The sequence below is a fragment of the Triturus cristatus genome, chromosome 12 (genome assembly GCF_964204655.1).
Source record: "Triturus cristatus chromosome 12, aTriCri1.1, whole genome shotgun sequence".
In the NCBI taxonomy this organism is placed as follows: domain Eukaryota; kingdom Metazoa; phylum Chordata; class Amphibia; order Caudata; family Salamandridae; genus Triturus; species Triturus cristatus.
Genome location: NC_140595.1, coordinates 296,499,329 through 296,527,196, shown reverse-complemented (window position 1 = coordinate 296,527,196; position 27,868 = coordinate 296,499,329). Strand labels below are relative to the sequence as shown.

The following is a 27,868-nucleotide window of genomic DNA, read 5'->3' as shown; positions in this document are numbered from 1 at the left end:
GTATTTCACACAGGTATTTGGCAAGCACATTTATTTATTTTTCACACACACACACATGTTGTAGAAATGGACGACCAGAATACTCTTATAAGGTTCCACTCCTTTTCAGGTATTATACAGGTATTGGCAAATATTATCTATGTTCAAAATTGCAACATTTGATTTTATTGGACCACAGGACTTGTGTAAACGAGGTATTTTACCTGTATGTATTTAATTTTACGCAAAATGTCGAACATATGCAATGTATTATTTTATCGGCATCAATTTGAAACTCATCAGTCTGTTTTCTATGTCCATCAATTCAGATCATGTGTGTGGGGTTGTTTTTTTCAAGCATTAGCACTTTAAATAATGAGCAAAACACTCTGAGCATTGTCATGTGATCAAGGCCGCTTTGACAGCTGAAACGCGTAATGGCAGGCGAGGAGGAATACAATACTTTTGAATTTACACAAGGAGGTCTACGTTCGTTCTTTTTTCCTTGGAGAAACTTGTGAGCAAAGAGAGCTCATATATATATATATATATATATATATATATATATATATATATATATATATATATATATATATATATATATATATTCACTGAAAAAACCATAGGTTTCACACATGTTATAGTTAGCTGTACATTTCACTCGTAAAAAACCAATGAAATTCCACGTTATAGTTAGATCAGGTAACTATAACTTGCGCGACCGCAATCCACTGCTGATGACGTCACAAATTACATCACTCATGACATGGTCAGTGACATCACTCATCACATCAATGATGACATCTCAAATGACACATTGTGGATTGCGGTCGCGCAAGTTATAGTTACCTGATCTAACTATAACGTGGAATTTCATTGGTTTTTTACGAGTGAAATGTACAGCTAACTATAACATGTGTGAAACCTATGGTTTTTTCAGTGAATTTGCAAGGTTTTTTAAATGCTAATTCCTAACTAGAACGTGTGTGAAACCTATGGTTTTTTCAGTGAATTTGTACGGTTTTTTAATTGCTAAGTTATGTATTTATTTTTAATTTTTGCGCGCGCGCTTACAGATATATATATTGATTTAAATGCTATTTTCTCAGGAACTACTGAACAGATTTACACCAGACCTACAAAAGGCACATCCCTGACCTGCGGACTACCTCTCTGCCAAATTACAAGTAATTCTGTTCAGCCGTTCGGGCTGTAGCTGTGTCTAAAGGTCCTATGGAAAAATGCATGGGGAAAACGCGTTTTGGGACCCCCCTTTTTTCTCAGCCCCCGCTTGACGAATCACCCCGAGACTTTCAGGGTAGGAGCGGAGCGTAGCGCCCCATTAGTTTTGAAACTTTCGCGAGGATTCGTCAACCGGTGCCAAAGTTATTCAAAATAGAATTTTCAGATTTCCTATGGAAACACGGTCCTAACTAGAACTATCTACAGTAGATAATAATATATATATATATATATATATATATATATATATATATATATATATATATATATATATATATATATGGTACAAGTCATTGTGGTTCTAGTACATATTTGAATTGCAATTTATTTGAATTTAAAGAACATGTGTTTATGCTTAGTATTTGGTTTCTGCTTTATGTCGCTGTAACGTGTTTCCTTTATCAGTGTTTGATGTCTTGAAGCGAAGCTCTCATGGACGGAATTTGTTTTGTAGTAAACAGAATAAATCAAACCAAGATGGAGGCACTGGCTCACTCACTGCGACCATTCCTGCTGCTGCCAGAGGGCTGTGGCCCAACACCCCCAGGGGCCTGTTAGCTCCCAGGAATAGGATGGAGAAACACTTCTGTGCTTTAATTATTACTGGAAAAGCCACAGAGGCCTCCCTAACCCGTCTCCAGTACTCCCCGGAGGTGTCTACCACACTTGGCACTGCAGGCGGGTCAAACTATCCGAACTGCTTGGAGGGGGGGATCAGCTGTTTAACTCCCGGGGGGGAGGGGGGGCTCAGAGTCACAGCTGGAATCCTAGGGGTCTCTAGTAATACTTGGGAGGAGGGGGAGCCTTGAGAGCAGATGCCCCCGTGTGAGTGCATAGTGCCACAGAAGCAACAGAGTGCAAAGCAATACAAAGAACTTTCATTTCTATCAAGCGCGACAGATGTTGACAAATCAAGCTTACCACAAATAGGAAATAGCCATGGGGTAGAGAGTTGGTTTCTTGCACTCTTGTGCATTTAATTCTTGAAAGAAAAAACGGAACATTTACAAACAACGAGGGTGGTAAGTTTGCTACAAAAACAGACATTTATGTTTACTTGCTGGGCCTGGTGGGTCATCTGGTGATAAATCTTAGCATATTTTTCTCCCTCTCTGCTGTTTCTCATGTTTCTTCAAGAATGAGGCAAGCTTTCTTCACCAGATCTAACCAACAAATTTCCATTTTCTATTAGACTGGAAATATTTGACAGAAATGCACATCATTCCCAAATCCCCCCGATGTGCGTATCCTCATGGATTCTAAAATGTACGCGCAGACAACACACAAACCGGTACACCATGTATGAGCGGCAGTGTTTGGGAAGAGCGATCTCAACCTCTTATGTACCACATCTGTTGCAAGACTGATGCTTTTTAGGCCTGGCCGTACAGCTCTTCCCCCTTCGGCCCTTTTGGTGATTGAGTCTGGATTTGCTGATTTCTAACTGAATCTCTGACTACAGTGAAGTGTTCAGTGAGTTGGAAATTTCAGACAAGGAATATTTATCATTCTAGGTTGGTGCATTACCCATGATTGCCAGAGTCGTAAGGAGGTGAATTCTCTGGGGCCTGTTTTCATCTCCGTGGTCTGTATCTTTCTCTCTGTGGTTCCCTAGGACGGATTCTGACACATGGCGCAGCTGTGTGGTGGGAGGACTGTCATTCAGGACTCTTTGAAGAGTTTGGCTCTTTAGTGCCTCATGGTGGAGGGTGGTTGTGACACCAGAATTTATACTATCATTTTCAACACCCAACAATAACCGAATTTTGCTCTGCATTTATGGCACTTGGAAAATGTCCTAATACTTCGTTTACAAAACTGGAATGAAGTGGTTTTCCTGCCCAGTGCCTGGGAGGGCGGGTTGGGAGGAGTTTGGTGCCACGGAGAGCGAGTTTAGAGGGGTTTCGTGGAGGTAAAGAATGTGCCATTGAGGATTTGCTCTTACACCCCAGACTTCACGTCTACACAGTAAAGCTGGTAAGGTTAGGATACAAACCAAGTTTTACTGGTGAGCTGAAGTCTGATGGGTGCTTCTTGGTGGCCTGACCATAAAAGGATGCTGGGGTGGAGATTTGGCTCCAGGCTTACATCTCGGGCCCATGTTTTGCAGAATTCTTCTAGTGCCGGATGCCTTCAATGATGGGTGCATGAGTGATCAGATCCTCTGCGTACAGTAGAAATCCAATTTCTGTGTTAGGCGGCAGCGCATCTGCACCAACAAATTTCTCCTAGCAGCGAAAGAGCAAGTCACTAATATAGATGATGCCAGGATTGCTCTAGCAGCAGCGGTTCACGGATGAAGATGTAGGGATACCTCCAGCAGCAGATGTAGGCTGTTACTTCATGACAAAATAACTGCTCCGCAATCAGTTCAGATCATTGCACAATCGTCACAGGCAGTGGTAACTTTAATGTTGTGCCCTTGGGATCTAAAAAGTTTAATCCTGCTATCTCAAAAACGCCAATAGGTGAACACATCCCAGAGTCCTGAGTCCCAAAAGCTGGGCTGTCAATGGAAGACTGAGCAATAAAAAGAAACTAAGAAAGAGAAGACGCGGAAGGAGAAGAGATTGGAAGATGCAGAAGAGACAGGGACCAGAAGGGGAGCAGCAGAGGGGACTGTGACGAGAGGGGATGGGGAAACTAGGAATGAGGGACAGAGGAAAAGTGTGGAGGAGAGAGAGGACAGAGGGAGCAAAGGCACTGAGGGGGAGAGGAGAGAGCGAGGAAAGCAGGAAGGAGCAAGGAGTAGAAAGGGATAAAGGAGAGGACATTGGGCTAGGTGGGAGGGGCTGAGGACAGTATGGAGGACAGGGAGAGAAAGTGGATAGTGAAAAGAGGGGTCAGGAGGAAGTGAGAAGCACTGTGGGGAAAGAGAAGGGGCATATGGCAACGTGAGTGAATAGGGAGCAGAGAGGCGTGGGGAGCAAAGAGCGTACAAACGAGAGGAGCATTGGAGTACATACGTCTGGCCTTGGCAAGAGTGTAGTCTTTTAGTATTTTCTTTTACAAGCAAATGCAATCGAAATTGAAGGTTTGGGAGCAAAAAGAAATATATATATATTTTTGGGTAAAAGGTGAGATTTACCCCGTCTCCCCACCGGTGGCAGTGAAGTGTACTACTTTACAGGCAAATGTGCATTTGTGATTAGGCAAAATGTGTCATTCACAGTGCAAAGAGACAATGGTTGAAGTGGGCAGACTGGCCTAGTACCCAATATTATATTCAGTGGAGGGATTTAGAAATTATGAATGACAGCGTAACAGCCTAATAGATGAAAAGGGATGATTCAAACCCCTTCTGTGTGTATATATCTACGCACTTCAATTATTCTGTTTACCGCAACGGGCTGGCTAGGCAGCTAAAGCTGTATCTAGGCCAGACCTTAAAACACAGTGGAGAGACAGAGGAAACCATTGGGTGCAGAGGACAGAGGAGAGGCAGGGCGCATGAAGAGGAAAGCAAGGGGGAAAGGGAGCAGAGGCGAGATGTGAAGGGCAGGGCTTTAAGTGGGATGAAAAAACTGGGGGAGGGGGTCCTATCAAAGGGGCGTGGTCAATGTCATTACGGGCGTGGCTTAAAACATGTAAGCTAAAAATCTGTGTTTAGCACAGTGTGCCGCCCGACTTGTATTTTGCTGTTCCTATCATTGCGTCCAGATATATGATACAACATGTCACATCATACCTAAAAGTTAGGACTATTGGCTTTGTCAATGGTTGCTAGTTGCATAAGATAAATAAGCAGCAACTATGGATTTTATATAATATTGAAAAAACTTCCACTTAAAGCCCTGGTGACACCACGACAATGTTGCTGCTCCTGAGTTTCAAAAAGAGAAGGGAAATCCAGAGAGAAAATGACTCCAGACGATTTCCCTTTCCCTAAAAAGCTCACCTGATGTGCCTGCTGTCACTGCAGTCCAGAAAAAAAAACGGACCGCCTGTGCCAGGGCACAAACCAGAGCCCGATAGAGACCCGTTTCGAGACCCCTTATAAAAACTGCCGGTGCTCAGAGCCAGTGAGACCCGGCCGACTTAAAGCCCTGGTGAAGGGACTAAGAGCCCAGGAAGAGAGACAGGAAGGAGGGTAGAAGAGAGAGCAGGGGTGGAGGAGCAGAGACAGAAGGAAGTATGAGAAACAGGAGGAAAGAGAAGTGACTGAGGAACGGGGAAAGAAAAGGAACACCAGTGGAAACAGAGCAGATGAAGGAACACCTATGGGAACAGTAGATGAAGGAACACCTATGGGAACAAAGCAGATGAAGGAACACCTATGGGAAAAGTAGATGAAGGAACACCTATGGAAACAGAGTAGATGAAAGAACACCTATGGGAACAGTAGATGAAGGAACACCTATGGAAACAGAGTAGATGAAGGAACACCTATGGGAACAGTAGATGAAGGAACACCTATGGAAACAGAGTAGATGAAGGAACACCTATGGGAACAGAGCAGATGAAGGAACACCTATGGGAACAGTAGATGAAGGAACACCTATGGAAACAGAGTAGATGAAGGAACACCTATGGAAACAGTAGATGAAGGAACACCTATGGAAACAGAGCAGATGAAGGAACACCTATGGAAACAGAGTAGATGAAGGAACACCTATGGGAACAGTAGATGAAGGAACACCTATGGAAACAGAGTAGATGAAGGAACACCTATGGGAACAGAGCAGATGAAGGAACACCTATGGGAACAGTAGATGAAGGAACACCTATGGAAACAGAGTAGATGAAGGAACACCTATGGAAACAGTAGATGAAGGAACACCTATGGAAACAGAGCAGATGAAGGAACACCTATGGAAACAGAGTAGATGAAGGAACACCTATGGGAACAGTAGATGAAGGAACACCTATGGAAACAGAGTAGATGAAGGAACACCTATGGAAACAGAGTAGATGAAGGAACACCTATGGAAACAGAGTAGATGAAGGAACACCTATGGGAACAGAGCAGATGAAGGAACACCTATGGGAACAGTAGATGAAGGAACACCTATGGAAACAGAGCAGATGAAGGAACACCTATGGAAACAGAGTAAATGAAGGAACACCTATGGGAACAGTAGATGAAGGAACACCTATGGAAACAGAGTAGATGAAAGAACACCTATGGGAAAAGTAGATGAAGGAACACCTATGGAAACAGAGTAGATGAAGGAACACCTATGGGAACAGAGCAGATGAAGGAACACCTATGGGAACAGTAGATGAAGGAACACCTATGGAAACAGAGTAGATGAAAGAACACCTATGGGAACAGTAGATGAAGGAACACCTATGGAAACAGAGTAGATGAAGGAACACCTATGGAAACAGAGTAGATGAAGGAACACCTATGGAAACAGAGCAGATGAGAAGGGGACAGAGAAAAGTCCCAAGGAATAACGTAAAAGCCAGAGACAGAGGAGGGGAGTTTTCGTGGATATGGAAGGACGAAGGTTGTAAGGCGTAGGCGACGTAAACAGGAAACAAATGACTTGTTACGAAAGGGGCGCTCGCGAGTGAAAGCGGGCAAACGCACTTGACTAGATGTTGGGAAGGGGGAGGGGATAGGGTGGACAAGAGAGGTTGGGAGAAGTGACGTGTGAGGGTGGGGGTCTCTGTGAGGCAGGATGGGAAAGAGAGGGCGCCGAGACAGGCCCCTCGCACAGTATCCAGCGTCATCTTATCTCCCCTCTCAGCACATTCCCTCATTATCGCCCCGCGCCGGAGTTTAGGCCCCCCGCCCCACCCCACTCCCTCTCCGCTGATAGCAGTCCCCAGGGCCTGGTAAATGTATTAACCCGTTTGAAAGGCCCCAGTGTTGCTGAACAGCAATTTATCACCAGCAGCCTGTGCTTTGCAGAGCATGAATAAGTCATCGCGGCCCCGGGGGACCTGGGGCCAGCAGGGCGCGGATCGGCAGCACGTTCATCTTTTAAGCGAGACACCACGCCGACGGGGGCACCGGCGCACTTCACGTGATATTATGCAAAAACAAAAATCACAGTTCATTTCACGGATAAAGGCAAGTTCTAGCTGCGGGACTCAAACAGCTCCAGACAGAGGCATTTCGGGCTTAATATGTGAAAGCTTCTCAGACGGATGCTTCGTGCGGTGTGCATACATGCCAACATTTCAGAAGAGCAAAGTGGGAGATTTTTGAAAAAAAAATCGGGAGAATCGGGCCTTGAATCGGGTTACTGTCATGTATGGGCTTTGGAAGCGTGCTGCTGCAGGATCGGACATTTGAAACGCAAATGCACATGTTTGTCTTACCTTTCAGAAGCATGGAGCGCAATGGCAGGCAGAGAGAGGGTGATGCAAGTGTTGTGCACTAGCCTGGCAGTGTTTACCCCCCCCCCGCCCTCCCCCCCCCTGGCTATTTCAGCCCGGGCTGCCATCACACCGGAAGCACACTCAAGAAGATGTAAACTCCCCAACCAGTGTGGGGTGCACTACACTTGGCTTGATTAGACACACTCCCAGGATTTAAGGGTGTACATGTAGGCCTGCTGTGCCCAAACTTGGGCAATGTTCAGACCCTACAATCGTTTTTTTTTGTGGGGGGGATTTTTGCACCGCGCTCACTCTTAGGGAAGAGTTTGGAAATACAGGAGCTAAGCGGATCATGGGCTCCATCTTGCCTAGCATGAGCTTCCCTGGCCTTGAGCGGGCCGCTTTCACCATACAGGTTGCTCAGTATCAAAGGCCTTCTCTGGGCTGTACTGGCATGAGATGTATAGTGTCAATGGTGCAGCCGTGGCACTTCAGGCCACGTCTCCAGATGACATCACCCAATGCTACAACAAGTATAAGGACAGCACCAGCTTCTGCGGTACATCAACGGAATCGGACCCACAGACTGTGCATGGAAACTCCAGATACAGGATCCTTCTCTGCAGTAACAAGAGGACTCGCTGCGGACTCCACCCCTTCAACCCGCGACCCGATACTAGCAGCAGCACTCTGATGACAATTCTCTTGAAAAGCACCAACTGGTTCTTTCCTAGTCCTGCTGCTAAACCAGCATCCGTTGCACCCAAGAAACAAACGCCTTTAAGACACCTTCACCGATATCGAACCAAAGGAAGGCAGCCTAAAGACCGGGCGGTAGATAAGAGGCACAGAACAACACAGGCTGGCTTCATTCATGGGTGGAAGCATTCAGGTCTTTTAAGTCATACTAGTGCGTCCCCGGTCCACAGGGGTGTGCTGACGACCTTCCACGTCCATGAGCCATTGCTCCGCCTATCCTACAGGAACAACAAAGGACAGAATCCAGGTCCCAAGTGGTACAGCACTGAGCACTGTGGCTTTGCCATGTTAGGCACTGTAAGAAGCAGGTGTTAGGCCTCTGGATCACATGCTACTTTGAAGGACAGATAGATGCAATTTGCAAGAAAACAGCTGAAATCACTGCATTACTCTTCTCTCCGATACATGATAAACGTACAGCCTTAGTGAAGCGAGTTGCTGAGGATCAAATGGAAATGCTCGGTTCCATCCTTCTCAAGAACACAGGCTGCTATTATGTGCATACTTTTTGTTTTTTTAAGATCAGATGTGAGATTACAAGTAAGGACCAACACTATGCAAGTCAGTCCAAACCCATCTCAAAACTAGCAGCAACCCAGCAAGGGCAGCACAACTGGCACGCTTCCAGTTATCATGAAGAGCTCTTCAAGACTGGACTACACCAATAAAACCCTGCTTTTCCCTCGACACCCCCTGCTTTCACACCCTGTTTGCAGGTGTTAAGGGCTGCCCCATACTGTTGGAATCTTTCTGTAGTCTTATGAGCATTCCAATATAAGCCAAGCATTAAGAATTTAACTTAGGTTCTAAACTGAAACTCTGTCATTAGGACAAAATTCCAAAGCTATTTTTCACACCGACTCACATTGCTTTTTCCCTTTTTTTTCTACAGATTGCTGCCTGTTCAGTGTTCACCCAGTGGATCTCACCCTAGAGGGCTACCAGGGTGCCAACACTAGTGCTTGCCAACAGAACTCTAAAATCAGATCACATGCACGGGGAACCAAAAATGCCTGTCTGATCTATCCGCAAGAGAGTAACCTACATGTACTCAATAAGGCGAGACCAACATGGCTTGTGTAGTCTATTTGAATGGAAGTGCAACTTTGTTTTCGTATTGTAAGATACCATCTTTGGCCCAGCCGCCAGGTTTTAGAGGCAGGAGGGAAACATGGGCACAAAATATCCCTTGTCACTGGGAATGACCAGGGCAGAGATACAGCCTTTCCAGGCCCTGAACCCAAAGCACAAAGGGCCGGGCCAAAGTGCCTTTGAGATCAGAAACGTTTACTGTGACGGATACATTTTAGGATTATAAGATGTGCACCCAAAAAAGTTCTATGAGTGTAGGTAACAAGACATGAAATGGCTTCAGTTATCTGGTACTCCCAAGTACCTAGTCCCCTGTTAATCGAAGGGGCCCTAGAAGCCGTCCACTGCAATCACTACAGCTCATTCATACCTTCATAGAAACTTTGATTCCACACTGCTACTTTATAAAATTAACACCCACTGCAACTAGTGCTGGATTTCAATGTACTTAGCTCATCTCTTTCTGCAATGCCAGTGAATTTGTATCCCTGCTTTGCAACATCAGAAGTTACACTCATTTTTGCAAAGGCCCGGAGCTTCGCAAATTTATAAATTCTGTGAAAAAGAAATAGAGGAAAAAGCTGAGCAATGAGTTTGATATAACTGCAGTGCTTAAATTGTAAAAGAAGGAGTTTTGGTTCACAAAAATCTGCCCAGAAGCAAGCGGCCGGTGCAATTAAATGTAGATGCGCCCAATACTAAGGCAGTGTGTGACCAGGGGACCCAAGGGAACACAAGACAGGCCCCTCCGCACATCACGGGACATATAGACTGGTGGAAACCCTACAAAGAACATCTTGACTTGTCTTCCCTTTCCCAGGCTGGCCCACATAGGACTGAAGGACAGGACTGGGAGACGGAGGAAGACACCGGAAGCGGTGTCTCCTTTAACTGGTATCAACCCTTTACCAGCGCCGCCCCCTCCACTAGTGACGAAGGAGTAGAGCTTATCAACGAGCGGGACGTCAGAAGAAAAGGCGGGGACACACGCGAAACGTCGGGAAACCCGGAAGAGAGAGAGCGAGCGGAGAGAGCAGACGGAGAAGCAGAGGAGGACGCTCAACGCCTACGGAACCCCAGAGCCCAGCAGGAGGAAGGAGAGCCTGGAGGCCACCGTTCCGGTGATTCGCCCAGCCACACCTCAGGAGAGGTGTGGCTCTCCCAGGTACGGAGCAGAGTAGCGGGCTGGGTTGGGAGGCCTGTGAGGGGTGCCAAAGCCAAGCGCTAGAGCCGGCGTACTCGCCTTCCCTGAGCACTTCACCTAGAGCACCTCAGACCTTTTTTGTAAATACACCGTCACGAGCACTACGGGTGTGATCCTCCTCCCTCACCCCCATCCTGGGATCCCTACGGTGATTGATGTGAACCACTGACCTAACACGGTCTTCTTTCGTTCTTTCCGAGTGGGAGCTCCCAGTGAAGAGACCCTACCAGCCCCGGAGGAAGAGACGTGATCTGTCCTCGGGGAAGAGCCGCAGTCCGCCCGGAACGACAACCCGACCCCGAGAGGAGGGACAGCTGAAGAAGAGAATATATTCGGGACTATATGTTCTTGGAAAAGAAGGAGTGCTGTATGCAAAAATAAAAAGGCTTAGTTCAACTACCTGCCTTCCTTTAATCTTTAACCAGCGCGAAGACGACCAGGTGACAGGTGATGCCGAAACCCGGGACACCTCCATCGATAAGGATGGACGCGCTCATACAGCACATAGTGCAAGCACAGGACAAGCTGGGATGGGCTCTCGAAAGACAGCTCACGTCGGCCCAAGCCGACCGCGAAGTTTCTTCAAACTCTATGACCGCACAGATCGAGGGGATAAACAAATTGGTAGCAGATGAAGCGTTGGGGCCTCAACCCGTGCCACGCACCTCACATCATGGGCCAGCCGGAGTAGCACTCCAAAAGTTCATACAAAGGGACGACCCTGACGCCTACCTAACCAACTTCGAACGGGCGGCAAGAGCGTGCGGATGGCGCCCGGAAAAATGGCAGTTCTTTCTCGCCCCGTTGCTGACAGGAGAGGCCCAAGCGGCGTATCAAGTCGCCAACCCGACCGGTACAGCCCCGTACGGGGAGATCAAGAAAATCATTTTAAATCATCTTGGGCTGGACGAGGAGGCGTACCGGCTACGTTTTCGGAAGGATAAAGGACAGCCAGGGGAAAACCCCAAAACACTGTTCTATAGATTGAAGTTTGCAGCCGACAAGTGGCTCAAACCAGAAGAAAGTACCAAAGAGGACATCTTGGACAAGATATACCTCGAGCAATTCTTAGACGATTTACCATACCCCACTCAACGTTGGCTACGGCAACATGCGAACTTGAGCATGAAGGAGGCCATGGACATGGCTACCACGTTCGCTAGAGCCCAAATAAAGACCGGAACAGGAGACCCAGAAAAGGGATTTAGAACTCTGCCGGGTAAATTCGTGAGACCTGTCCGCAGACGACCCCTAGAACCTCCCAGGAACAGACCTAAACCAGCAGACGCCTTTCCCCCTAAGGGCCCACAATGTTTCGATTGTGGAGGATGGGGACACATCGCAAGGGCCTGCCCCCAGAACAAGACGGCTGAGGAACCCATGGACATTGGGTACGCGCCAAGAGCCGTCCTGTACACTGCTGAGATGGGGCCAGCTTTCTACGTAAGCGTTAAAGTCAACGACCACCCCATAAAAGCCTTGTTGGACTCTGGTTGCAAACAGTCAGTGGTAATGAGGGACTTTACACATCCCCGAGACTTACTCCCAGGGGCGGTGGTCCACATCCGGTGTGTCCATGGGGACGTCAAATCCTACCCAGTGGCCAACATAACCATCAGAGTAGAGGGAGGAACCCCTTTGTCAATACGGGTGGGGGTTGTGGAAAATCTGCCTGAAGAATTGATCATTGGAACAGACAACCCCCACTTCCTTACGTTGTTCAACACATTAGCGAAACCCCATACCAAGAGAACCCCCATATCGACAGAAGGAAGGGAGCCTGTAGCTGCAGCACTGGCCAATTCAGACCCTTGGGTGATAGATAAGAATTTTAGGTTTTCCCAGGAGAACGACAACACCCTGAAACATGCGTGGGAGGCTGGTATCACCCCACAACACACTCCTCCTCTTACACCTTACTTTTTGATTAAGGACGGATTGCTGTACCGCGTCAAGGAACAGGACTCCGAACCCCAACTGTTAGTCCCACGAGAATTTAGGGAACAGATATTGTTCTATGCCCATTCTCACTTAACGGCAGGACATCAGGGGGCTGAGAAGGCAACCCAGGCGGTCCTCCGGCACTTGAATTGGCCAGGGGTGTATCAGGATCTGCGAAGATATTGTCAACAGTGCGAAACCTGTCAAAGACAGAGTACGTACAAGCCTCCGGAAGTACCATTGCAACCTCTTCCGATAATAGGGAACCCCTTCACCCGGATTGGGATGGACCTGATAGGACCCCTTCCTAGGACAACGAAAGGACATATCTATGCCCTGGTGGTCGTGGACTATTCCACAAGATACCCGGAGGCGTTTCCCTTGAGAGCCCCTAACGCCAACGCGATAGCCACATGCTTGATCGAGCTGTTTTCACGAGTGGGATTCCCTAGGGAGATCCTAACGGACCAGGGCTCCCCATTTATCTCAAAGTTGATGAAAGAAGTGTGTAGGACCCTAGACATTAAACACCTGAAGACCTCCGTGTACCACCCACAAACCGACGGGTTAGTGGAGAGGTACAACGGGTCCCTAAAACGCATACTGAGGAAAATGTTAATCGTGGAAGGAAGAGAGTGGGACCGACTCCTGCCTTTGGCCCTCTATGTCCTCAGGAGCCAGGTCCAGAGCAGCTTGGGTTGTTCCTCCTTCCAGATGCTATATGGAAGGCAGCCCAGGTCTCTACTGGAAATGACAAAAGAGGCATGGGAGAGACAAGAAAGAGAGGAAACCTCTCACTTTCTCGATTATACTCGCAACCTCCGGGCAAAATTAGGGAAGCTTAGGGACCTGGCGTACTCAAACCTGGAGAAAAACCAAAAGAAACAGAAGTCGTTCTACGATAAGGGAAAGAAATGGAGGTATTTACAACAGGGAGACTGGGCTTTGGTGAAACTACCCTCTGGTATAGGAAAACCCAAATCCGAGTGGTCAGGTCCTTTTCTTGTTGTTGAAACACTGGGGCAAACGACTTACCGCCTACAAATAACACAGAGGAAAACTCAGTGTTACCATATTAATCTATTAAAGAAATGGATCGGGCCGCCGCCCACCTCCATACGTTTCGCCTCCCCTATCCCTGAGGAGACGACCACCTTACAACACCTAGTGGTCAATCCGGACCTAAACAGTACTCAACGGAGGGAACTGGAAGCCGTTTGCAGGGAATACGCATCCACTTTCTCAGACCTTCCTGGCAAAACCCATCTCGCAGAACACACCATAGAGACCGAACCAGGAAAGACAGTGAAACAAAGACCTTATCGAGTTCCAGCAGCCAAACGAGATGCCATCCGTAAAGAGGTATTGGACATGTTAAAACTGGGGGTTATAAGGGAGTCCAAAAGTGAATGGTGTTCTCCCATTGTCCTAGTACCCAAGCCGGATGGCTCCTCGAGGTTTTGTATGGACTTTCGTGCATTGAACAGTATTTCCTCTTTTGACGCATATCCCATACCCCGAGTGGATGACCTGATAGAGCGGTTAGGGAACGCCCGCTTTATCAGTACCCTTGACCTAACGAAGGGTTACTGGCAGGTCCCGCTGAGAGAAAGAGACAGAAAAAAAACAGCCTTTGTCACCCCAGATGGTTTATATGAATTCACGGTGTTACCTTTTGGCCTGCACGGAGCGCCCGCCACGTTCCAACGGCTCATGAACACAGTACTACAAAACCATCAGGCCTGTGCAGCCGCATACCTAGATGACATAGTGATTTTCAGCAGCACGTGGGAACAACACCTAAGAGACCTGAAACAAATCCTGGGGTGCCTCGCCCGGGCTGGGCTACATATCAATTCCCGTAAATCCAAAGCAGGGTTTGATAGGGTGAAATACCTGGGCTATATTCTAGGACACGGGGTGATTGCACCTCAGGAGGAAAAAGTGAAAGCTATACGGAACACACAATTCCCCTCAACTCAGAAAGACATACGGGCTTTCCTCGGACTCGTGGGATATTATAGGAGATTCATTCCCAACTTTTCAGAAGTGGCGGCCCCCTTAACCGATCTGTTGAAGAAACGGAAGGCAGGCACACCATTACCAGGCCCCTCCCCAGCAGCAGTAGAGGCTTTCCAATCTCTAAAAGACATCATCACATCCACACCGGTGTTGGTATCACCGGACTTCTCCCTCCCTTTCATTTTACAAACTGACGCCTCCGACCGGGGGATAGGAGCGGTCCTCTCCCAAATGTCCCCCGAAGGAACAGAACACCCAATTCTTTTCATCAGTAGAAAGCTGTTTCCCCGCGAGGCTCGGTACTCCACCATAGAGAAGGAGTGTCTAGCGATAAAATGGTCGGAGGACAAACTAAGGTACTATTTAGATGGTACGCTGTTTACCCTCTACACAGACCACGAACCCTTGACTTGGATGTGTCGCAACATGGGGAATAATCCCAGAATAATGCGCTGGTTCCTGACTCTCCAGCCATATACCTTTAGTATCAAACATCGCAAGGGCAGTGCCAACGGCAATGCGGATTATCTCTCCCGAGTCGTGCCTCTCCCCGAACGGGAGTTGCCTAGGGGGGAGGTGTGTGACCAGGGGACCCAAGGGAACACAAGACAGGCCCCTCCGCACATCACGGGACATATAGACTGGTGGAAACCCTACAAAGAACATCTTGACTTGTCTTCCCTTTCCCAGGCTGGCCCACATAGGACTGAAGGACAGGACTGGGAGACGGAGGAAGACACCGGGAGCGGTGTCTCCTTTAACTGGTATCAACCCTTTACCAGCGCCGCCCCCTCCACTAGTGACGAAGGAGTAGAGCCTATCAACGAGCGGGACGTCAGAAGAAAAGGCAGGGACACACGCGAAACGTCGGGAAACCCGGAAGAGAGAGAGCGAGTGGAGAGAGCAGACGGAGAAGCAGAGGAGGACGCCCAACGCCTACGGAACCCCAGAGCCCAGCAGGAGGAAGGAGAGCTTGGAGGCCACCGTTCCGGTGATTCGCCCAGCCACACCTCAGGAGAGGTGTGGCTCTCCCAGGTGCGGAGCCGAGTAGGGGGCTGGGTTGGGAGGCCTGTGAGGGGTGCCAAAGCCAAGCGCTAGAGCCGGCGTACTCGCCTTCCCTGAGCACTTCACCTAGAGCACCTCAGACCTTTTTTGTAAATACACCGTCACGAGCACTACGGGTGTGATCCTCCTCCCTCACCCCCATCCTGGGATCCCTACGGTGATTGATGTGAACCACTGACCTAACACGGTCTTCTTTCGTTCTTTCCGAGTGGGAGCTCCCAGTGAAGAGACCCTACCAGCCCCGGAGGAAGAGACGTGATCTGTCCTCGGGGAAGAGCCGCAGTCCGCCCGGAACGACAACCCAACCCCGAGAGGAGGGACAGCTGAAGAAGAGAATATATTCGGGACTATATGTTCTTGGAAAAGAAGGAGTGCTGTATGCAAAAATAAAAAGGCTTAGTTCAACTACCTGCCTTCCTTTAATCTTTAACCAGCGCGAAGACGACCAGGTGACAGCAGTGTAGTCCTGAATTCACCTTATGCCAATTTAATCCACTTCCAGACACTCCCTGTCCCTTCATCTCACTCAGTTCCTGCTTATTCTCCTTTTGACAGTTTAACTGTCTTGTTTTAATCCATTGAACTGATAGCTTCTTAAAGACCATTTTTTAAACAATTGATATCTCTGACTGAACATTCAATTTTTCTGAGTGTCATAAACTTGGGCAGTATTCAATGTGGTGCCAAACTTCTAAGCACTTGCTTTTTAAGTAGTTTTATGTGCGGAAACAGCCACAACACGGTCTTCCCTCAACAGCCAGCACCAACCGAATAGCTTAGAACTCCCATGTTAGGCATAGAACATTACAGGCAGAATTACACAATCTACATTCTAGGGTTGGAGTGGCTAATTCCTTTACAAAATATAAAAACATCCCCTTACCTTACAAAAGAACCAAATGAATAAATAAAACAAACAATATACCAAGAAAACTGATAACGGAGCATTACAAATTACACATATTTTATCTAACAGAATGCCTCAAATATTCAGGAGACCGTATGAATCTAGGAGTTCTCCTTTGCTCTTGCTCTGCCTCCGCTTGTACACCACAATTTCTATTACCCTCACTATCTCCACCCACAACAGTCGCTCTTACACCAACAGCACTCGGAACCCTTCCCCTGCTCCTTCCTAGAACCTCATTGTCATCCATCAACATGAAACTGCTGCAACCACTCCTCAGCCACACCTGCACGACCAGCTTTACCATATGAGGCAACTCTCCTTCGATTCCACCTCTCACCATTATCCAACACCACAAAGAAACAATGTAACTAACTCTGAAAGGTCCACATACCTTCTTTAGACCACCTTCCACACGCCCAGATTCCACATTCACCAAATCACCAACTTCAATACCTCAATTCCATTCTTGACTAGAAGAACATCCTTCCTCTTAATGCATTAAAGTCTTCATCCAAGCTGGTAAAAATGTTGTCCCTGCCTCTCATCATGTCAAATGGTACTTGTCCAGTAACAACACTGTTAGTCGTGCAATAAGCCCATACACAATCAATTACTGCCAACTTGACATTTTTTCAAGTAGCCACCACCATCTGGATAGCACCCTTCACCATGACACATACACTTTGCCCATTTTCTATCTTGAAATTCAATACTGGTTGACATATATTTAATTATATAATTTTTCTCACCCTAATTATCAGGATTTATATATTTAGGTAACAAATGAGCATGTGCCCACTCCTGTAAGAGAATACATCTAGGAACAATGGTATAAAGTGAACCTGAGTCAACCATAGGTTGAACAGTTCTCCGTTTAAATTTAAAGCCAGCTTTTGGTCAGCAAAGTCTGTCGACACAATCTTTATTGTCATCAACACACAAAACCCTCTCCATTTTCTCCCACACTACATTCTCACTTTTGTTCGCCATCAAACTTTTTATACCACAGAAAATTGTTTTCGGAATTGTTCTTACACATACGCGCAAAGCGCCCTTTGCGCCCACGCATCCTACATTTATTTCCCACAGCAAAACAATATTCTGACTCAGAAGTGTCAAGCATTCTTCCACACTTAGAACAAAATCTATTAAACTGTTTGTGCAATGTTCCACTTTTCCTGAGATTGCTACTCCTGTTGGTCGCAACCAAAAGTCCTTCATCTTCTTTCTCCACCCATGTGACTTCCTCTTTTTTATTCTCTCATGTTTCCATCTCCTTCATGCAATAACCTTACTATTCAACCACCTTAGCTATTTCAATAGCATCTTTCAACCAAGGATTTTTAGCCACTCAAAGCCTCTCTTGCATCTTTTGCTGTTACACTGTACTATTAATTGGTCACAAATCAATTAATCGACCATTACATCAAATTGGCACTTAAAATACATTTCTCTAAGCCGGGAAACAAAGTCATCCACAGATTCACCTTGTTACTGACGTTGAGAATAAAATTTAAATATGCATATAACTAACTACATTGGTCTCATTGGAAAACTTATTTCCCAGCCTTTGTTTAGATTATTTGTAAGTATCAGTCATGTGTTGACCATCCTGATCCAGAGTAATGGGTATGTATTTAACAATACCTTGCCCTTCTTTACCAAGAGCGTTAGAACAATAGCTTTCTTTCTGGATGGGCGAACATTTTTCCCATCTAGTGCTTCTAAATAGTTCTCAAAAATATCTATCAACTCTTTCCACTCAATTGGTGGAGACCCTGCCACAACTAAAAATAAAGGCGGGGGTATTATTCTGGATGAGTTTCATTTTTCCATATTGTATGGTATCTTTTGCACAGATTATTTCCACTACCATAGACCTCAGCAGGCAGATTGTCCTGTTTCTATAACCAGATGATGATAGAATTGTTGTCCTACTTCTATTTACATTGAACATGGAAGCAGATCTGAAGCAACACTGACGGTAAGACAGTATCAGAGAGCGCAGAGCAAACCCCAAACAGTAACAGTAATAATGGATGCTTCAATCCTTCAAGAAATGACAGGGCAGGGTGAATTGGCTTTTTCTGAGCTCCCATTGAGTAGGCGGACACACTGTTTTCACAGCGGATAGAGCGTGATCACTTCTATGCCATGACAGAGACACAGCAGTGTGCAGAATGTTTGCGCTTGCTCTCGAGCCTCGACGCTGCTCACGTTGCCCTCACGCCGTGCCTCCATATTTGTCTTTCAACAAGACACGAGCGCTCTGGGAGGGTTAACTGTCGCGCTAGCTCTTGTGCTATAAATGTTTATCTTAACATGGAGCAGAAATTTCTTTAACCGATAAGTGCTCTTGGCAACCAACGTCAAACAGGCAGAAAGCTAAGGTGCAGGCTCATGGTCAAAATAGAGCAGGGCTCACACTGAGGCTTCTGTTAGTGACCCACAAGGCTGTTCCTGGAGCTATGCTGGTTCTCTCACTAAATCTTTCAAAGATCACACAATAGTGGTGTTTTCAAGAAGTTTTGTTTGCGGAAACAGTCACAACGCGGTCTTCCCACCCCAGCCAGCCCCAACCGACTAGTTTAAAACTCCCATACTTGGAATAGAACATTAAAAACAACGTTCATAATCTACATCCTAAGGTTGAAGTGGCTAACTCCAATACAGAACACAACACACCTGCTATGAGGAAACTTTGGCTGCTCGAACTCTGCGACCACTGGAGAACCAAAGAGAATGAGCAAGTCTTGGCTGGACACTGCAGTCCAAGTATCCAGAGTGCTAGGCAAGGGCCAAAAACTTGTAGGCTCACATATGAACCTGCTAGACAGTCTCTGCGGTGAATGAAAACGTTCTGGAGATAAAAACAAACACCTGCATAGATGTGCTATCAAAGCCCCAAAAAATCAGAAAATGAAGACTAACACAGTAGGCCCTGAAAACATGGCTATTTACGCTCTAAAGACCTGCTATACCTACCCAGCTCAGACCAAGGATAGACTTCGCGCTCTACAAATGTCAATAACATAACATAACATAACACAGGGTGAGACTAAACCAGAGTTGATGAACTCGGGTGCAGGGGACATAGTTGGTTGTGGCTGTAGCCATAGGGACTAGGGAGACTCCATTAACCATGAGGGACACCAAGAGCAATAGGGATCTAAAGCAGCAGTAAGTGGGGAATCATAGGCCAAGACCACACAAGGGGTAACAGGGACCAGGGTAGAGGAGGTTCCTAGGGGTAGTAGCACATGAATAAACCATATGATGATTGAAGAAGCTTCGACCACCTTTTATAATCGACACAATGATCCAAACCAGAGAGAATTCAGGGATCACTCTGTACAGTGGGGAGAAACACCATGGATCAGAGACAGATTCCATGGTGTTGCAACTAGTGCTGAGAACTTGTCCACAGTAATGCCATTTATTCCATTATCCTACATACTGAATTGGCATTTCTACTGATAAGGAAGTGATGATTCATCCATACACAGCTTATGGCCAGTCACCTTTCATGCTTCCGAATACCATCCGAGGGCTTCAGAAAAGATCCTAATAACCACACCAGTGAATGCACTGTGCACTTACAAGGACCGGTGAATGTACTGTGCACTTACAAGGACCAGTGAATGCTCTGTGCACTTACAAGGACCCGTGAATGCACTGTGCACTTACAAGGACCGGTGAATGTACTGTGCTCTTACAAGGACCGGTGAAAGTACTGTACACTTACAAGGACCAGTGAATGCTCTGTGCACTTACAAGGACCCGTGAATGTACTGTGCACTTACAAGGACCAGTGAATGCTCTGTGCACTTACAAGGACCCGTGAATGCACTGTGCACTTACAAGGACCGGTGAATGTACTGTGCTCTTACAAGGACCGGTGAAAGTACTGTACACTTACAAGGACCAGTGAATCTACTGTGCACTTACAAGGACCAGTGAATGTACTGTGCACTTACAAGGACCCGTGAATGTACTGTGCACTTACAAGGACCAGTGAATGCACGGTGCACTTACAAGGACCAGTGAATGCACTGTGCACTTACAAGGACCAGTGAATGCACTGTGCACTTACAAGGACCGGTGAATGTACTGAGCACTTACAAGGACCGGTGAAAGTACTGTGCACTTACAAGGACCAGTGAATGTACTGTGCACTTACAAGGATCCGTGAATGTACTGTGCACTTACAAGGATCCGTGAATGTACTGTGCACTTACAAGGACCAGTGAATGTACTGTGCACTTACAAGGACCGGTGAATGTACTGTGCACTTACAAGGACCGGTGAAAGTACTGTGCACTTACAAGGACCAGTGAATGTACTGTGCACTTACAAGGACCAGTGAATGTGCCCTCTCTCTATTGAGACCAGTGAATGCACCTACCCTTTCCTGGAGCAGTGAATGTGTTTTCATCTTACTCAGATTGGCACACAAACTAAGGACACAGTGCCCGTCCCGCACAAGTAGTAATGATTGAGCTCTACTTACCTGGACTGTACATGGTCGAGTTGGACTTGCAAATTCTCTGTCTGTTCCGTCTGCTCGTCAAGAGATCTCTGCAGCTTGCGGACCTGGTTATGGGCTTCATCCAACTGTAAACACATACATATGAACAATATGATGCAAAGCCTGATGGCTGTAATACTCATCAGCGAAATTTCCCACACACCATCACTCTCACACCCATGATTCCAGCCACACATGTAGATCAGGATGTATTAACTTGCCACACACAGCATCAACGGTCTTTCCCCTAAACCTGGTCACAGATACAGGCAATCCCCCTTCGCAAACTGAGCAGTGCCGACGGTTCTTTAGGAAGAAATATACTCAAGCCCACATGCCTAGCAAGCTACCATTGTAGCATTCTTAATCCTGCACTTTGGAACAAGACTGATGAATAATGCCTGTAAGTTATCAGCACCATATTGTACATGCGAGTTAGAGTGTCCACAAAGCCAATGAAAACACACACGCCCAGAATGTGTTTTGCAGTAGAAAGAGTGAAGTGGGCTTTATCTGCAGGCCAATCCTATGTCCAGCGCTCTACGTCATTGCATTCTAAGGTCCTGAGCATTGACAATTAGTCGTCCGAAAAATATTTACAATAGCACTTTTTAAAAACACCCCTAGTGACAACTCATTTTTTCATGGAAATTATAATTCAAGAGCCAATTTGCCGCCCCTCCCCAGACCCAAGAAAATCAATGAAAAACACTTTAAAGGATGTTTTACTTATTTTGCTAAATAAAAAAAAAACATTTCATGAAGTTAATTTGCAGGATGTAGCGCTTGAAAACTTTTACAAAATGGTAACAATTACATAAAATGTGTCTAGGTTTTACAATAATTCTATGATACTCTTCATCAATGTCTGCCCAGTATCGCTGCCTGTCTTGTCCCTGTGTGGGGGACTGTATGTACCCAGGCATACACTTGTAGATGTTGGAGAGAGGAGCCCTGGGCTATGCCTCTACCTTGAATCTACATGCCAGGTTGACTAAATGGCAGCAGTGTGGGAGCAGGAGGACTTGGACTTGCATGAGGATGCAGAATGGAAACATGGACTATCCTGCAGAAGCAGTGGCAGCTGGAATATTACAGGAGTGCCTGGGGATGGATCGAAGAGGCATGGAGAGCAATGAAGGCCATGTAGCTTAGGTATTCGTCAACCTGATCGTCGATAGACCTGGCAGGAGCCTTCAAAACTAAACGTTGGGCACCGGCACTTGTTATATTACAAATTAAGTACTGGGTGTTTCTGTACATTTGTGTCTAACTGCACCTTGTATGCATCACTCTGCTGGGAGTCGGTCTGCGTGGGAATGTTTTTAAAAGCAATGTATCAATCCTCTGAATGCAGCAGTGGGTCTTCTGCAATGGTGGGGGAGCGTCGCCGCCCTTGCTCAGAGCCAGCAGCTGAAAAATAAAACAATATGTTGTTTTGTTATATTTTTCAACTGCTGGATGAGCCAGCCTGTGTAGGGATGGGCGGGGCCGGGCCATGGGAGGGAGGAGGATGCTATCCTGGTGTCTGCTGGGACCAGGAAGCAGCAGAACACAGAGGTGTGAGTTGGCCTGCAGCTTCATGGAAGTCATTTTTTTATTATTACCCCCGACCGCCCCGCGCTCCCCTTCCCGTTTTTAAAGACAAAATTCCTTGCAGCTGGATTTGCATTCACACTAAGTCTAGTAAAGCCGGAGGGAGCAGCAAATTGGGCTCCACAATGACTGCGATTCTTGAGAACTCCGTGGTCAGTCAACATTCAGTGGTCCCTGCACCATCTCCTGGGTGCAAATAAGCTGTGCTGAGTGGTATACTGAGGGGAGGAAGCCACAGGTGCTTAAGGGAGTGAAAACGGGCCACATGCTCTTTTCGGCAAATACCCGAATAAATACTTGTGTGTCAAACAATGGCGCGTACTGTTTGGTGCCGTGTTGGCAACATGAGCATGACTGTTCCCCTTGTGACAGGAGATGGGCGATTAAGGGAGCACAGAGTGTAGCTGAGCCCCGAGGGTGTGCTGTCGCATAGTGAGACAGATGAGAATTCACAGAACAACCAGGAATGCAACCTTTATAATGCATGTCTGTGTGAAGAGGAGGAGATGGAAAGTGCGCGGGGGAGTTGAGCTATGCCCCCGGGGTTGTTGAGGGGAGACTCATAAACCACTGAGGTCTTGATGTGGATGACTTTGCTACAAATATTGCCATATATGCAAGCTCCCTGGGCAGGGTGAGGGAGAAGTCTAATTGGAGTGTCACACACGTGGGAGCTTGCAGTAAACCACCTAACCTGCTGATCTGGATATCACCAGGGCCTCAAAATCACAATTAGAAACCAGCAGGCTATAATGGCTCCAAAGAAGAACAAGAATTACGCGAGAGATCAATACTCCAATGGACCGAGTCAAGACATGTTTGACAAAACCTCCAGTCAATTTTTTAAAAGAAGCTAGTTGAAGGAATCCAGTCAATGAAATTGGCAGACCCATAGCGCACTCTATGAATACTGTTATCAATTGTTCTTTTTGTCAAATGCTATGTAAAAACCTAGACCTTAAAAGAGAGATAGAGAATGAAATGGTAACTTTCCTGCAGGAGAAGTTTTTCAGCTTAAATGTTCTGGATTCACATGCTATGCATTATTCCGCCATCTAGTGGTTGGGTCTGGAACTCTCCTTGTGTAGTTGTCTCTTTTCTCTCTCTTATTAGGTCTCGCAGACCTAGCGTTGCAGCGAGCATGCGCTGCACGCTCTGCGAGGCATATTGTAGTAGGGTATGTTTTAGAAGTGGGGGTGGAAGCCCGCCCCCATTTTTCATTGGCTGGCGTCATCGTTTATGGTAAACGCTGGCTTCTGATTGAAAATGAGGATTCTTTGTTACCGCCCTGTCTCCTTTTGGGACCTCCCATCCGGACTGGATCGTTTACTTGCGGCGTTACACGGCGGACTTTATCTGGTGGGTGAGCACTATTTTTAAAATGGACACTGATGGGGACAATGGCGGTTACAGCGATATGCGCTCAAAATTGTATGCTTTTTATTACTTTAATGAGCGCGGCGTCGGCTAGGGACACCGCGCTCACTTTATTTATTTATATTTAGCATTTATGTTGAGCGCAGCATCCACTTCAGGGACACCACGCTCTGGTTTTTTTCCCCTGTCTTACTCCATTCAGGAGACACTCAGGCAGCGCTGTCGGAAAGCTCCACCCTCGCGAGGACATGTCCTACACTGACACAAGGGGCAGTTGTAGGGGTTAATGTATGTCTCATGCAGCTAATGACGTGTTCCCGAAACCTTTCAGTCATAGATTTCTGTCACCAGGTGTGTTTTACTGCACACTTGCCCGCAGCAGAAGCTCTGTGTCCAAGATTACAGTGTGTGCGCAGGCAGCTGGGATCTCAAATGATTACTCTGGCCACTGAATCTATGAGGATCGATGCTAGATGAGAGAAGTGTGCCTGATCTTGGTAGATTACAACCTGCGCGTGCCTGTGGGTTCCTCCCTTTGACACCCCACTGATGTGTATTTTAGGTGACATGTATTTTAATTGTTACCGCAAAGCCCATACAGGGCCTGTAAATTACTCCAGCGGAAGGCTAGTCTTAGAGGTGGCGTGTCTACGATCAAATGCCTGTGTGCAGTCTGCTGGGATCTGAATGTATAGCTCCTGCTAATGTGCTTTATGGGGGTAACAGGCTTTGGCAGGTTCATGTGACTGGCAACGTTTTATTGATAATGATGATGTATTTTTTCTATAGTGCATTGCACCACAGTTTTGCCATTTCTAAGCTCTGTAAATAACAGGTTTTACTATTGTTCAATGGAAGACGCTCTACGTTGGTACATCTGTTTGTGTGAAAAGAAGTGTAAACAGAAGTAGGGAACGAACTGGGGGAGGGGAAGGCAGTTGCCGTTGAATTCCTTGCCATTCAGGATAAAAAATCAACTCCTAGCACGCCATTCGTGGTAAAAATTTATCACAAACACATAGAAACAATAGAATGGGAGCAGTGGTTGTTTGCGGTCATTTTGCTTTTTTAGTGAGAAAACCACCCGTGCATCAAAAATATAGCGCAAAAGGATGGATTTGCATTTCACGCAATTACAGGTAATGTCAGGATATTTTTGCCAAAATTTCACAATGATTTCACTTGGAGTGTGGCTGTTGAGAACACTTAGGGTGGGTTTGGCTGCAATATCACCTCAGGAAATACAAATGACGAAATGGAATGCGCTCACAGGTACTGCAAATGGTTAAAATTATTTTAATGAACTTTGCTGCTTATTTTATGTATCCCGGATAATAAGGCAATATTTGATTATTAAAATATTGATTTAAGAATTGTATTTTTGTACAGCTAATGTGCACATTTAGGACTTCAGTCCATTGTATATTTTGGGCATATCATTGGAAAGGTATGTTATGTAAAATAGAAGAAGCATTTGTAATGCAATAGGTCTCGCATTTGCGAGAGTTTAATCTATTGGCATTGTAAATGACAATGCCTTTTATTTATGTTTTAAAAACCAAAACATAAATAAAAGCCATTGTCATTTACAATGCCAATAGCTCAAACTCGCGTAAATGCGAGATCTATTGCATTGCAAATGCTTGTTGTTTTTTGTTATTGGGTGTCAACTGTCCTCATCATTTGGTGCTTGTCTGGTCTCTCCCGACGTCAGATGCCCTCCCCGTAAGCCTCTGCATGTGGTCGCCATCTTCAGATTCTTTTTTTCCCTTGGTGATTGTTAGTCCATCACACGCCAGAACCGCTGCAGTGCCATACAGCTCAACACGGTATGTAGGAAAGTACCCTCCTCTGCCCTGCAGGGAAGGCGCACAGGGGAGGATATCACTCCTATCCACCACAAACGGTGTCTAGTGTAGTAGGCTCTGTGCAAATATTTGAATTGGATAAGCAATAGCGAGGAACTTTCGCCACGAAGGCTCCTATAGCTCCCTTCCTTCTTGTAGAGTGTGCTCTTGGTTTAGTTTTAGCTGCATTCTAGCTTTTTTGTGACACTTGAATTGTTTGAGTTATCAACCTAGCAAAGGGGTTTTTGGTGACCATGTTTCCCTTTGCTATTGTCTGCGAACTATACAAAGAGCCGTTTCTCTTTCCTGATTGATTTTGTTCTCCCCACGCAATACGTTATTGTCCTGCGGGTGTCCAGTGTATGCAGTGCTCTTTCTGCCCGAATTTTTGTATCTTGGAAAAAACTCAGTATTTGGATTGTCCGATTTATGTGAAAGTGGGATACGACCTTTGATAGTAAGCATGGGTTGGTCCTCATGATTACCCTGTCCTTATGTGTATGAAGGTATGGCTTCTGTATGGTGAGTGCTGGCAGCTCGCTTACCCTGCAAAGCGATGTCATTACAATTAGAAATGCTGCGTTAAGGCGTAATGAACTTTAAGGTGGCCATGTGGAGTGGCCTGAATCGCTCTTCAGTTGGGTCAACACCAGGTTTAGGTCCCACATAGGCGTTGGCACACTTCTTGGTGGGGCTATCTGTCTGGCCCCCTCTAGAAACCGTTTGACCACTGGTGTAGTTATGAAGCTTCTTTCTATGTATTCCCTTGTGTAGGCCACTATTGCTGCAAATGTACCTTTAGAAATACATACGTTAGGTCACTGTCAAGCAGATGCATAAGATATCTGATGACTGTAGTATCTTGTGTCCCGTTTTGAAAAAGGCCTGATCTCTAGTACCACCTTGTGTATTTTTGTTGTTGTCGTTTTATATTCTATAGCGCAAACTAGAGCCGAAGGTATCAGAGCACTTTACATGAGCATCAGTTACGTTACAGACAGACACATTTATTTTTTGATAGGCACGGGGAGATTAAGTGATTTGCCCAGAATGTATCTCTACCATTTGGCTGTGTAGCACTTCCTTTTTGTCTGTCTTCTTTCTTCCCTGAGGACTGCCATTGCTTTCACTGGGAGTCCCAGATGTCCAAACTCTCTTTCCTCAGGAGTCATGCTGCTAGACTCAGTGTGTTTGGCTCTGGGTGGAGAACCTTCTCCCCTGCATGGAAAACAGGTCTTGTAACACTGGCAGTCTCTGTACATTGTGCACCATCTCTATCAGATCTGAGGACCAAGTTTGTCTTGCCCACTGCAGGGCGATGAATATTACATAATCCATAATTGTCTGTACTTGTTGATCACAGTTGATAGCACTGGAATCAGGAGAAAAGCATAAGTGAATTTCCCAGACCAGTCTATTGACAGCTCATTTGCTAGGGAGTGGTGGAGTGGGTTTCTGGATGCGAAGAACTGGCATTTTGCATTTTCTGGTGTTTGGAACAGGTTTATTTCCGGTGTCCCCCACTTTTTGAATACCTTCTGGATTACAGCCTGATTCAGCTCCCACTCGTATGAGGTGGATGCCTGTCTGGTTAGTTTGTCCGCTTCTATGTTGTCTACCCCCAGGAAATGTATTTTTCTTTATGGTTATCTGTCTCTGGATGGCCCCTTCACCATAACTCCTGTGCTGTCCTTGAAAGGGTGAAGGATCTTGTCCCCCCCTTGCTTGTTGTGGTAGAATGCTGTTGTGCTGTCCGTTTGAACTTGTATTGATGTGCCACACAACTGCGTCTGAAAGGCAATTAAGGTTATGACCACTGTCCTTAGTTCCAGCAAGTTTACGTGTTGTACCGCTTCTTCTGGTTTCCAGACTCCTCTGATGTTGAGCTTTCCCATATGAGCTCCCCATCCCATGTGTGAGGTTTCTGGTGATAGTCACTGTTGGATTTGGTGACATGAAGGGTCTTCCTGCTGTTATACTTGTCTTGTTCCACCACATCATTTCCTTACCGTACTGTTTGTGTGACAACCACT

At 46.3% G+C, this 27,868-nt stretch overlaps 1 protein-coding gene across 11 annotated transcripts in view; it reads right to left on the bottom strand.

Moving 5' to 3' along the window:
* CCDC102A (coiled-coil domain containing 102A) overlaps positions 1 to 27,868 on the bottom strand; it is an 820,703-nt gene that overhangs the window by 8,131 nt on the left and 784,704 nt on the right. For all 11 annotated transcript variants that reach the window (XM_085636974.1, XM_085636976.1, XM_085636977.1 and 8 more), the window contains one exon: positions 20,998 to 21,101. In XM_085636974.1, the coding sequence (XP_085493100.1) occupies positions 20,998 to 21,101 (104 nt within the window). The remainder of the gene's footprint in view (positions 1 to 20,997; positions 21,102 to 27,868) is intronic.